Source organism: Harpegnathos saltator, unplaced genomic scaffold (assembly GCF_003227715.2).
Source record: "Harpegnathos saltator strain DR-91 unplaced genomic scaffold, Hsal_v8.6 scaffold834, whole genome shotgun sequence".
Classification (NCBI taxonomy): domain Eukaryota; kingdom Metazoa; phylum Arthropoda; class Insecta; order Hymenoptera; family Formicidae; genus Harpegnathos; species Harpegnathos saltator.
In genome coordinates, this window is record NW_020230687.1 from 341902 (window position 1) to 355538 (window position 13637).

General features: G+C 38.3%; 2 protein-coding genes and 1 long non-coding RNA gene across 3 annotated transcripts; 1 reads left to right on the forward strand and 2 right to left on the reverse strand.

Moving 5' to 3' along the window:
• Positions 1 to 4023: 4023 nt before the first annotated feature.
• LOC112590487 (histone-lysine N-methyltransferase SETMAR-like) lies at positions 4024 to 4472 on the reverse strand. Its single transcript, XM_025307158.1, has 2 exons — positions 4404 to 4472; positions 4024 to 4287 (listed from the first exon to the last, which is right to left on the reverse strand). Exons 1-2 carry the CDS (start codon positions 4470 to 4472, stop codon positions 4024 to 4026), a joined length of 333 nt encoding a protein of 110 aa, XP_025162943.1.
• A 2488-nt stretch (positions 4473 to 6960) lies between these two features.
• Positions 6961 to 8595, forward strand: LOC105186457 (uncharacterized). The gene is made up of 3 exons (XM_011146672.3): positions 6961 to 7083; positions 7551 to 7659; positions 7738 to 8595. The coding sequence occupies exon 3, from the start codon at positions 7760 to 7762 to the stop codon at positions 8204 to 8206; it is 447 nt and encodes a 148-aa protein (XP_011144974.1). The 5' UTR covers positions 6961 to 7083; positions 7551 to 7659; positions 7738 to 7759; the 3' UTR covers positions 8207 to 8595.
• Positions 8596 to 9017: 422 nt separating this feature from the next.
• LOC112590489 (uncharacterized) lies at positions 9018 to 9375 on the reverse strand. The gene is made up of 2 exons (XR_003114258.1): positions 9202 to 9375; positions 9018 to 9058 (listed from the first exon to the last, which is right to left on the reverse strand). It is a non-coding gene; the product is annotated as an uncharacterized LOC112590489 (long non-coding RNA).
• Positions 9376 to 13637: the final 4262 nt, after the last annotated feature.

A 13637-nucleotide genomic window follows, 5' to 3' on the forward strand; every position in this document is an offset into this window, starting at 1 on the left:
GAAACATTTTATATTTTATTTACAAAATCTTACTTTTTGGAAAAAACTGATTGATGAAGAAAAAAATAAATTCACGACCTCAACGAAGATCTTAAAAATATTACTGCAAAAAATGAAGTTGTTGTTATTATATACCATTGTACAATATTAAAACATACGCGCAATAATTATCTATAATTTGCATATATAAGCGGTTATGTATTATAAGTATTATAACTCTTTCATTTCGTCAGAAAATGGGTTCATTCAACCAAACATATTTTCCGTGTAGACTTGAATAAAACGATAGGACACGATGAGTCTCTACGCGAATTCTATCATACTCTAACAATTAAATATTCTCCTAACGATAGAGTACAATAGAGTACGATGAAAAATGTTCATCGTACTCTATCTTTATGCGATATCATTTCTTTCGGATCCGATGCAGCAAAACGATAGATTGCGATAAAAAACGATGAGAATCTCTGTAGATCTCATCGCTCTCTATCGCTTTCTCCTTTTCGATGTTTTCCTTGATCAAAGAACTTTTGAACCTTGAACTTTACAATTCATTATGAGCTATCTGTGGTACCTCATAAAATAATCTCGTAATTGTAATCGCGAATATTCAGCGGCCATAACGCGCGAGCTTAGACGCGGTGCGGCGAGATATAGGAGCGGCGAGGTAAAGACATGAAACATTGGCGCGTTGTCCTTCCTCTTGCCGCACGCCGGCAACAATTCCTTTGTCGACTAGGCAGTGCTCTCTAGCCTGAGCGGCTAGATGCTTCTCCCATAACGTCTCGGTGCGCGCTCATTCCTCAGATTTCTGTCATTAATAACTCGATAATTATTGCGAATCTCACAAAACGGTATGGGACTTTTATATTTGTCTTAACCCGCTCTATGTCTCCACGAGCTCTGCCAGATTAGTTATAAGACACCCTGTATATGTATACAGGGTGTTTGATAGCTGATCATGCAGACGAAAGTTGGAGATAGATTGGGTGTAGCCGAGAAGAAAAGTCATGTACCATAATATCAAATTGGCAATAGTTACCGAGTTATTAATTAAAACATGTGAGCCAACGAGCGCATAGAGAGCGGAGGGCGGCCGCAGTAAGCACGTAGACATTTGATACAGGCGGAGTCAGCGAGTGGTGGTAGGCGAGCGCGCGCGGCGAGAGGCAACGTAAGCGACAAGAGGCGAACGCGCGCGACGAGGAGCGAGCGAGCGCAAGCGACAAGAGGCGAGCGAGCGCGACGAAGAGCGAACGAGCGCGAACGACGAGGAGCGAGCGAGCTATAAAGAAAAAGCTGTAAAGAAAAAGCTCGCTCGCTCCTCGTCGCGCGCGATCGCCTCTTGTCGCTTACGTTGCCCCTCGCCGCGCGCGCTTGTCTACCGCTACTCACTGACTCCGCCTGTATCAAATGTCTACGTGCTTACTGCGGCCGCCCTCCGCTCTCTACGCGCTCGTTGGCTCACATGTTTTAATTAATAACTCGGTAACTATTGCCAATTTGACATTATGGTACATGACTTTTCTTCTCGGCTACACCCAATCTATCTCCAACTTTCGTCTGCATGATCAGCTATCAACCACCCTGTATATACAGGGTGTACGATTTATCTGAAGATATTGAAATATCTCGAGAACTATGCATTGGATAAAAAAAAGTGGTTAATGAAAGTTGTTAGTCTCGAAGGAGGACATCCAATGATACCAAACTCGATCTCCCACCCCACCCCCTGGGAGTAGGGGTTGGGGGCAACTTTGAAATCTTAAATGGAAACCCCCATTTTTTATTGCAGATACGGATTCTACGCCACAAAATACATAAATTTTGTCCGAAACCTTTTTTTTGATTCGTGATAGATGGCGCTGTAATCGCAAAAAATTATATTTTCCGCAATTCTCCAGAAATGATCATTGGATTGAGAAATAAAAAATACCTGTTCAATATTTTTAAAGAACATAAAAGTTATTCCCCTCCATCCTCTCGGGGTAGGGTGGGTGATAACGTTCAAATCTCAAATGGGGACCCACATTTTTCATTGCGGAATTAGATTGTACGTGAAATTTTTATTGAAACAATTTTTTTCATTCGTGATAGATAGCGTTGAATTTTTCCGAGAAACTACTTTTAGCGTTACACAGGAACAACGACGAGGACGTAGTAGTATTTTATGTTCCCTTCGGGTGCTTTTTTAATGTGAGTCCCCTTGCCTCTCACAGATCGGGGTGCTTTTTTAATGTGAGTCCCCTTGCCTCTCACTGTTCAATTAATTAGAGTAAGTGTTCGAAATTTTTACCTTCAACTTCAATACACTTATTGATCCTTTTTTCAAATGACTGTACACAGGATAGAAGCATATCTGCGGGAGCATATCTAACTTTTATTATGTTCTTTAAAAATATTGAACAGGTATTTTTTATTTCTCAATCCAATGATCATTTCTGGAGAATTGCGGAAAATATAATTTTTTGCGATTACAGCGCCATCTATCACGAATCAAAATAAAAGTTTCGGACAAAATTTACTGTACTTTGTGGCGTAGAATCCGTATCTGCAATAAAAAATGGGGGTTTCCATTTAAGATTTCAAAGTTGCCCCCAATCCCCATCCCCAGGGGGTGGGGTGGGAGGTCTAGTTTGGTATCATTGGATGTCCCCCTTCGAGACTAACAACTTTCATTAACCACTTTTTTTTATCCAATGCATAGTTCTCGAGATATTTCAATGTCTTCAGATAAATCGTGCACCCTGTATATATATATATATATATGTGTGTGTTAATAATCAAAATCCTGCTTTATAGCGACGTTAGATATAATACAAGGAATACGGCCGAACAATTTGATGGTGATATATTACGTTAACGAGGCAATATTTCTTATGTTCCAAAATTGTATTGTACGTGACATGCTGCAATGTCCGGTACAGTCTTTTATATATGATAAATGTTAGACGGCCTGATTGCGAAATCTGGCTTTGTAAAGATCTCGAGGATAAATCGAGGAATATGTTATAACAATTTGGTTCTGTTATATGACAGCAAAGAGGTAAAATATTTTTTCTTGTACATGGTATTTCGCGGGACTCGCTGCGATGTTTCGTACGACACACGCTTTATTAATATATGGTAAATTTTTGACAGTCGGAATGCAAAATCTGGCTCTGTAGGGACCTCGATAATAGTTCAAGGAATATTCCATATCAATTCGGCGGTTACATATATATTGAGTGAAGTAAAAAGTTCTGAGCGTTTTTTCTCTTTATTTCGACGATGAAATTAACAAAGTTAGGATTATCGGATTTAGATCAAATATGCGCCGTTTTGTTCGATAACTTTTGTCTATTTTGAAGGCAATTTCATAATTCCGCGATTGAAGAAGGCCTCGTTCCTATTGGTAAAAAACTTGACCAGCTCATTTTCACAAGCCTCTCTTGAGGCCATTTTTGTACTATCAAGAATATTTTGCAAATGCTTGAAAAGGTGATAATCGCTTGGAGCCAGGTCTGCGCTATACGGCGAGTGCGATATAACCTCCCATTCAAGCTCTCGGAGCTTCTGGCGCGTCGTCAAAGATGTGTGCGGCCTGGCATTGTCTTGATGGAACACAACACCCTTCCTATTGGCCAATTCTGGCCGCTTCTCGTCGATCGCCTGCTTCAATCTGGTCAGTTGTTGACAGTGTAGGTCCGAATTGAGTTATTGGCCCGATGGGAGCAGCTCATAGTGGATGATTCCCTTCCAATCCCACCAAACACACAGTAAAACCTTCTTGGCCGTTAATCCGGGCTTGGCGATCGTTTGGACCGGCTCACCGCGCTTGAACCACGATCTTTTTCGCCTGTTGTTCTCGTATATGACCCATTTTTCATCGCCAGTCACCATCCGCTTAAAAAATGGGTCGATTTCGTTACGCTTCAGCAAAGAATCGCAGGCATGAATTCGGTCCAAAAGGTTCTTTTGCGTCAATTCGTGTGGCACCCATACATCGAGCTTCTTCTTGAGACCAGCTTTATGCAAATGGTTTCAAACGGTTTTCTGGCTAATCTTCAGTTCCTGGGCAGTGGAATAAGTGCTCGCATGCCGGTCCGACTCGACGATTTCCATGATTTTATCGACATTTTCAACGATTGGCCTACCAGAGCGTGTCTTATCTTCGACGTCCATATTACCAGAACGGAATCGTTGGAACCACCGCTTTGCTGTTGCATTCGATACTGTATTGGGTCCATAAACAGCACAAATTTTTTTGGCCGCCTGCTCCGCTTTTTCTCTTTGGTCGTAGTGGTACTGAAGAATGTATCGAATTTTCTATTCTTTTACCTCCATTTTGGAACGCTCTAACACACAACTGGTTTCACCAAACACAAAACTGTCAAAGAACTTTTTTTAAAGCGTTATGTCACCTTTAAGTCGCTGTATAGAATGACCAGATGCGATGTATACATCGTGAGATATGACCTCACTAAAGCCATCTAGCGGAAAACGCTCAAAACTTTTTACATAACCCAATATTATGCCAACAAGGCGGAATATCTCTTCTTGTGAAATTGTATTCGCGTGATCCACTTTGACGCTTGATGCATATTTATTTATTTATAATAAAAGTTAGACAGTCCGATTGCAAAATCTGGCTTTGTGAGGATCTTGGGAACAGTTTTAAATATATGTTATAACAATATGATGATGATATATTACATCAGTGAAGGAATATATCTCATTTTGTACAATGCTATTATACGTGATCCGCTCCGACTCTTCATACATCTTTATTTATTTATGATACATTTCTCACAGCCTGACTGCAAAATCTAGTTCTGTAGGTTTCTCGGAGATAGTTCAAAGAAGATGCTATAACAATTTGGTGGTGAAACATATCGTCAAGGAGGTGAAATTTTGCATCTCCTACAATGATTTTTCAACTGATTCGCTCCAACGCCTGGTATGACGAACACTTTATTTATATATTATAAATTTTTGACGACCGAATTGCAAAATCCGGCTTTGTACCGATCTCGGGAATAGTACGAAGAAGATGCTGCAACAATTTGGTAATAATACGTATCGTCAAAGAGACGAAATGTTGCATCTCGTAAAATGCTATTTCGAGTGATTCGCTTGACGCTTGGTACAGCGAACGCTTTATTAATGTATGATAAATTTTTGACGGCCGCATTGCAAGATCTGGCTCTGTAGGGTTCTCAGGGATAGTTCAAGGAAGATACCATAATAATTTGGCGGTTATATATATTGTCAACGAGGCAATATATTTGTCCTTGTAAACTGTATTCCGTTGTAAAATTATATTCCGCCTGATTCGCTGCGATATTTGGTACAGCTAACGCTTTAATTGTATAATAAATTGTTGACGGCCTGTTTGTAAAATCTAACTCTGTAGAGATCTCGGGAATAGTTGTAGGAAGATGCTAAAACAAGTTCATTGACATATATTACGTCAACAAGGCAAAATATTGCTTCTTGTAAAATGGTATTCTACCTGATTCGCTGCAACTCCTGGTACAGCTGATGCTTTATTTATATATATTATAAATTTTGGACGGCCGGATTGCATAATCTGGCTGTGTAAGGTCCTCAGGGATAGTTCAAGGAAGATACTATAACAGTTTAACAATTATACGTATCGTTAACGAGGCGAAATTTTGCATCTTGTAAAATAATTCTTGGAGTGATTCGCTGCGATGCTTGGTATGGCGGACTCATTTATTTCTCATAAACTTTGGACAGCTGGATTGCAAAATCTGGCTCTGTAGGGACCTCGATAATAGTTCAAGGAATATTCCATATCAATTTGGTGGTTATACACAGGGTTCCCAAAAGTCTCCGAACGATAAAATATCTCGAAAACAATCAGTTCTTGGAAAAAATGTTTCAGGCAAAAGTTGTAAGGTTTAAAATGATCTATTTACAGATCTTATCAGTTTGACCTTGACTAGCGTCAACAAGGTCAGGGCAAAGTCATCTTGAACTTTTTAAATGGAACGCCCTACTTTTTTTGGCATATTCTTATAACGTATTCCAAGAGCTTTCCAAAACACTACAACAAAGTACTTTTTGTTAAGTACATCCCGAGTTATGAAGCTTCAAATTTACAGTACCGTCGGCATTAGCATAGCCCAAGATGTACCGCGTGGAGGTTGCACGATCGGATTTACACCTCTTATGTGCGTGTGTGTGTGTGTGTGCGCGTGTGTACGTGTGTGTGTTAAAATTAATTGGCCCACGCACGCACGCACGCACGCACGCACGCACACACGCACGCAAGAGGTGTAAATCCAATCGTGCAACCTCCACGCGATACACCTTGGGTAATACTAATGCAGACGTTATTGTAACTTTGAAGCCTCATAACTCGGGATGTACTTAACAAAAATATACTTTGTTGTAATATTTTGGAAAGCTCTTGAAATACGTTATAAGAATATGCCAAAAGAAGTAGGGCATTCCATTTGAAAAGTTCAAGGTGACTGTGCCCTGACCTTGTTGACGCTAGCCAAGATCAAACTGATAAGATCAGTAAATAGACCATTATAAACCTTACAACTTTTGCTTGAAACATTTTTTCCAAAAACTGATTGTTTTCGAGATATTTTATCGTTCGAAGACTTTTTGAGAACCCTGTATATCGTCAACGTGACAAAATATCTTATGTTTTACAGTGGAAGCTGGAAGGTATTCATACACATACACATGGCAATACTTATGCACTACTCATATGTACCCTAATACTAATGCATTTAAAACAGACGACTCCAGGATTCCCTTAATTTTGCTTAGGAGAATGGCGAATGGGTACACCCAGGACGTGCAAACTCTTATGGAGCAAAAATGATTAGCGTTAGCAGCGCTCTCTGCGATGGGACATGTGAGAAATCGGAACTAATTTGTGGCCGCCATATTGCTACAGTTGCATTCATTTTAATACTTTCAAGCTTTAATGCTTTAAAGCCTTCAATAAGAAAAAAAAAAGTGTTAGGAAGAAGAGGTGTTACGAGGAAAAAACACGAGAAGAAGCAGGTGCGAGAAGGAAAAACTTTTAGTATTACTGCCAGTAACGACAACCAAAATGTAAGTTTTGTTTTTATATATTGTATTGTATTTATATATAAATATTATGCATTAGTATAATTGTTCATTTGTTACTAACAGAGACTAATAAGTAAAAAATAAAAGTAAGCTTTGCAATATGCTAACATAGCAAGAGCAAGTTTGATAAAGATTGTAGAAATTCTTAGCGATGCATGCCTGCATCAAGTTTGTGCTTAGTTTCTGCTGTTAATTTGCTGCTAAAAAATTTGATACATCTTGTGAACAAGCTATTTCAGCAGATTGATGACTGGAAACAAGAAGAATATGTTATGACTATCCTTGAACATAATGTCAAATCATGTTAGCTGGTTGCTACTTGAACATGAGCTGTATGCAGACATAGATAGCTAAAATTTCTTGGAATCTACTATATATATATATATATATATATATAATTTATGAAGATATTTATGTACTCTCTCTCTCTCTCTCTCTCTCTCTTGCAGAAGGACTACAAGAAGAAAACAAGGGAAGAAGAAAAAACAAGAAGAAACAGTTACTCAAGAACCACCAAAATCTTTTTCCTGTTAGCGACAAACAACTTGTTTTATTTGAGTATGCATGATACTGTAATATTGTATACTGATGATGCAAATATCTGTTTAACTAAATACAGGTTTATTTTTTTTATAGGTCTCATAACAGCGGGATCAAGATGGTACGAGTATGTTGTGTACCAGAATGTTCGACAGGGAAGACAGCACCATCGCATAAATTCCCACGAAATGCTGAACGTAGGCTACAATGGTTCAAGAATTTGAAAATGGAGCCAGTGGAGGGATCTGAGGAGAAAAAGTTACGAGTATGCTACAACCATTTTAGGGACAGCGATTACAACTGCTCTTTCAAGTTGCGTGTCTTACTGAGCGATGCTGTCCCCTCGATTAATGTGCCATCAAACGACGAGACGTGCCATTTGATGCAAAATAATGTGGAAACTGCATCAGACGTAGCGCAAGAAATGCAAGAAGGGACAGGAAAGACATATATTAATGAGAAAAATGCACAATTGGACGAGTTAGAAGCAGTACAGCAGAGACTTACGTTAGCAGAATTACGTTACAACACAACGAAACATTGTTGCTGCATGAGGAAACATTAATGCGGCAACAGGAACATATATTAGAGAACCAGGAAGAAATTAAAAAATCGGCGCAAGAAATAGCGACCCTACGAAACAAAGTGGATAAGTTAATGGAATTGACATAACAAAAAAACTGGAGCCGACCTGATCTTCAAGAGCATAAGCGGAAAAATGCCTTGTCTCCAATAGCAAGAAGATTGTATGAAAGCACCATCAAATTGAAGAGGAATAAAAGACGTCTGAAAAGGTTATGCAACATATATAAGTAGGCAAGCCAAGAGAAAACTGTTTGTTTGTGCACTACGAAGCGTAGAAACAGGGTGGACAACAGTGCAAAGATACGGCAACAATTCGTGAATATGATCATTAAGAATAATGATGTAGCACCACAGGTAAAACTTTAATTCAAATGATCAAAGACAGCAATTTTGAAGAATGTGTTTTTGCAAATTTTTAAAATAACATTTGAGATAAATTATATGTCGCAACATTTTCCATTTAACAATAATTATTTTTATATAAAATAATAAGGAAAAGTAATAAAATCTGCATGATGAGAGAAGTATATATTTTAATTTAGTATATAATTAATTTTAATTTAAGTTACTGCATTACGTAAGAGAAATATGAATTAATAAATCTTTTTTGAAAGATATTTGCGATCAATTATATCGATTGTTTAAATATTCAAATACATTTCTTCCTATTGTATATCTATAAATAACCACAGCACCTCCTTATGCAATAACATATTTTCCAAAATTTATTACAAAATTTATTTATTCTCCTATGAGAAGAAACATCGTCGCCTTCGTGTTCCGCCATTTATGGTAAACACCATTGTGAATCTGATTGGCTGTCTCGTTTTGTCTTGTGTGATAAATAAAAACAATTACGTTCGTATATTGTATTGTTTTTTAATAATTACTTTCACGTAATGTGCATGACTGAATGGGAAGGGGGGAGGGGGAATGTAAAAATGAATATGGCAGAATCTGTTGTATTTCTGTCACCAGTCTGCTGTCAGGCTGTGAACAGCAAGATCTGTTACGTTTCTGCCGTCATTCTGGTGCCAGACTGCGCACTGCAGAATCTGTTGTATTTCTGTCGTCAATCTGCCGCCAGACTGCGTACGTCAGGATCTGTTACGTTTCTGCCGCCAATCTGCCGTCATAGTATTAAACCGCGTTTGTTTGATTTCTGCCGCCAATCTGCCGTCAGACTGCGCACAGCAGGATCTGTTTCCTTTCTGTCGTCAATCTGCCGTCAGGCTACTTAACAGAATCTATTCAAATGTTGACGTTAATCTGATATCAAACTTCTGTATCAGATTTTGTTTCAATGCTGCTGGCATTCTGCTGGCATCTTCTGATATTGCAGAATCTGTATTAATTTTGACATCAGTTTGTCATCAACTCCTGCAGCAGGCGTCTGGCAAAATCTGTTTCGGAGATTTGGTTATTAGGGATGATTAAATATTTGTCAATGGCAGCAAAAGAAGTTAAAAGCGATGTTGATCTTTTTGTAGTACTGCTGTGGGACGAAATGTCAATACAACCTGCAGTCTGTTATAACAAGAAAGAACCCACATAACACATATGTCTAAAAGACGTCTTAAAGACGTCTTATCCTAGACATCTTTAAGACGTTATCAAAAGATGTTTAAAAGACGTCTAATTTCGAATGTCTTTAAAACGTTGCCCAAAAGACGTCTGAAAGACGTCTTATTTCAAGTGTCTTTAAGACGTTGTTCAAAAAACTTCTTTTAGATGTCTTATTTGAGACGTCTTTGAGACGATTTGTTTAAGACGTCTTTTAGACTTCTTATTTGAGACGTCTTTAAGACGATTTGTTTAAGACGTCTTTCAGACTTCTTATTTGAGACGTCTTTAAGACGATTTGTTTAAGACGTCTTTCAGACTTCTTATTTGAGACGTCTTTAAGACTTTTAAATTATGATATCATAATGATGTCTTTTTTCAGACGTCTTTTAGACATATGAATTATTACGTCATAATTACGTCTTTTTTAAAACGTCTTAAAGACTTTAAATTATGATATCACAAAGACGTCTTTTTTCAGACGTATCATTTATTACATAAAAATGACGTCATTTAAGACATTTTAAAGACTTTTGAATTGACGTAATCATGACATTTTTTTAAACCCGTAACTGCTGTTCTCCGGTCAATTTGACCATTGAACTATTTGAAATTTAAATAACGCGGTTAATTTTCTAGTTGCGTATTCATCCGTCAGTATATTTTCTTACATTCTGAATGTCAGTCGACTGATATACGCGCAGTTGTGTGGTCGTGTTATTTGTCAAGATATTCATCAATTCCGTTTCCTACCAGTCAATTTGACCAGTGAACAGTGTGCGCGTACTTAAAATGGCTTCACAGCAGTTACGGGTTAAAGGTGTCCTTCTCAGCAAACAATCTGTGCGCAGACTGATAACTTTGTGTTCACCGAGTCTCTCTTTCTCACTGGTAAATGATTCTGCTTTTTATTTATTTTTTCATACTGTCTTTAGAAGTATCAGTAAAATTAATTCAATTTAACATTATTGTATGCTCTTATTCTTGACTGGATCTAAGAGCATAGACCAATCACGGAAAATTTCGATTCAGTAAAAACGTCGGACAAGAAAGAGGCAAAACGTGTACATTGCTTTCCCGACACCAGTAGTTAATTAATTAAATTTTCATTTACCTGTTTTCGTAAGTACGCTAATCTATCGTTTAAATCTACGAGGAATTCTCGATGTGTGATTCCTTGACGTGGTTCCACTGTTGAGGGTAACCGCGGTTTTCGACCAAATATTAGTTCGTAAGGTGAAATTTTAGTGGCCTCATGATATGATGTATTATACACAAACATTGCTGCCTCTAAATACGAATCCCAATTGTCCTGATTTTTGTTAATATAAAGTTTCAAATATTCAGCTAAAACATGATGTGAGCGTTCTAGTGCTCCATTTGATTGTGGATGATAAGCACTAGTTTTTATTTGTTTTATTTTAAAAATTCTTGCGATTTCCTTCATCAATTCTCCTGATACATTGCTACCTTGATCCGAAAGCAGTTCCTTAGGGGATCCAAACATGAAAATATATTTGTTTACTATTGCATCGGCGATAGCTACGCTGTTAGCTGTAGATAAAGGATAAGATGTACAAAATTTTGTTAATTGGTCCTGAGTGGTTAATATGTATTTATTTCCATTTAGTGTTTCTGGTAGAGGCCCTACGATGTCTATCACTACCTTTTCAAAAGCTTCACTCGGCGTGTCTGTAATTAACATAGGTGCTTTGGTTTTTATGCGTATTAATTTTCGTTTTTGCCAATTGTTACGTCCTGGAGGAGGAGCGCAACTTGGCGCTTGCTTTCGCAAGCTCCGACGTACTCGCAAGTCAGCGGTACAGATCAAGGATCGGAGCGATCCCTTTATCTGACGCGGACGTACGCCGATGGTCCTTGATTTAGGTCAAGGAACTGAATCCTTTTACCTGGGATAGGACCGTGAGCGACGGTTGAGGGAAGGGAGAATTTTTGTTGAGAATAATTAGTCGGAAATCGTAATTGGATTGCAATTACAAATAATTTGTTTTATTGATGATTAAGCGGAAGTTTATGAAGAAATAAAATTTGTACGATTTTATTATGTATACATATGTGTTGTGTAATTACATGGGTGTGGTGGTGTGGTGGGGTTCTGGCGAGAATTCTTAATTAGTCCGAGGGATATTCGGATAAGGAAAGATCTTGTATCGGGGTGGCTGGCGGTGAGGGAGAGGATCGTCGCGAGGACGCCTCTGAGGGAGAAGGAGAATAAATGGGGATGAGCCCGCGAAGTAACGCCGCGTGGAAACCACGTGTGCCCCCTCGTAATGGTGAGGTCGACGGGGAAGGTATAGGGGATGGACTTCTAAGGAACGGAGAGGTTGTCGGAGATCGGTTCTCAGTGGGACTCAAGGATGTAGGAGAGTAAGATATGGGAGGGGAATCTGGAAAGAATAATAAGCTCGGGATTTTTGGTTCGTTAGGGCGGACAATATAATCCGGACGATCTTGTAATGTAAAATTTATAAAAGCTATTTCTAAATCCTCGCGGTTTTCGTACTCTCCTGCAGTAGTCAGGTCCGTTTGCATTAGATAATTTTGAGCCACTGCAATTGTATTTTACGGTTAAGGAGGAATGACAAGGGGAATAGAAAAGGAGGTGAACAAAATGAAAAGAAAAGAGATCACTCAGATGAAAGAAAATATAAATGACTTACTGCTGGATTTTCTCTGATATTATTTGATTCTGGGAAACGTCTCTATGCACGATAACTCAGGTTCCGCACCAATGACAGGCTGCTAGTTCTGGCAGGATCTCTCACAAGGGCCCAAGACGTTGCACAAAATTAATAATTGAAAAATACTGGTGAGTCTACGCCACAACTTGGGTAGATGATTAGAAGACCCTGAAGGGGTGCTGGAGAGAGGCTTCTGTCCTGGCTGGCGGATTGGCGAGAAGTGGTCGAGGCTTTCGACTTTTCTCAAAAAGTCAGCTCGGTTGAGAGAGTGGGGTTTTGGGGGAAATATTCCAGAAGATAAGAGATATGATGAGTGTGACAATAAAAGGGTTTCGAAAATCTTTGTAAATAAAAAAACGTGGCATCTATCTTAAAGGATAAATATCGATATTTATAGGAAGGATGTCGTGATGCTGGTATCAGTGACTAAGTTCGTGGGAAACCAACTAGGGATTGGATTAAGATTATTAGTATTTTCGGGGTATCAAAATTTCTGGAAATTGTTCGTGTGATAACTCGTGAGATAGGTCGTGTGGTAACACGCCTGAGCGCATTCGGACGTATAATCAGTAAAAATAAATTCGATTTCTTTTATTTATATAAGAGTTTTAGGGTTCGCTGAGTCAGCATGACGTAACACCAATCTTGACAAGCTTTTACGTAATCTTCCCCGTTTTATATCGTCCCAAGAATAGTATTGCTATATTCTTGTAAGAGTTTTTGTAACGCCTTTATGTCCTCCGACATTAGAGTTATGCAGTTCCTTAAGAATATTTAGTTTTGTTGCGAGATCAACAACTTCTTGTACTAAGGATTGTAATAGATATACTTTAATGGGGGTATCTTTAAATAGATATTTTATCATTTGACAAATTTTTATTTTGTTAACTTTCTTAGTGGTGCTACTGAAATTGTTGTTTTATTATGAGCTATAAGATATTTCTTTAGCTTAACTAAGCAGTTAAATATGGTTTATAAGTTGATTAGTGCTGATTGGTTTTCTCGTGTAATTAATTTTATTACTGTCAAATGGTTTTCTTTCGCAATTTTAATATCACCTAGTATGAGTGTTAAATCTATTGCTTTATTTCCGTCCGTTTTAGATAAGGTAATTTTGACTCTAGGAGATGAATATTCTTCTTTCAC

Excerpts from the sequence above, each read along its gene's own strand:
- LOC112590487 (XM_025307158.1), bottom strand. The coding sequence starts at position 4,472 with ATGGCTTTAGTGAGGTCATATCTCACGATGTATACATCGCATCTGGTC. Across the intron at positions 4,288-4,403 it reads TTCTATACAGCGACTTAAAG|TACCACTACGACCAAAGAGA; the intron begins GTGACATAACGC and ends TACATTCTTCAG.
- LOC105186457 (XM_011146672.3), top strand. The coding sequence starts at position 7,760 with ATGGTACGAGTATGTTGTGTACCAGAATGTTCGACAGGGAAGACAGCA.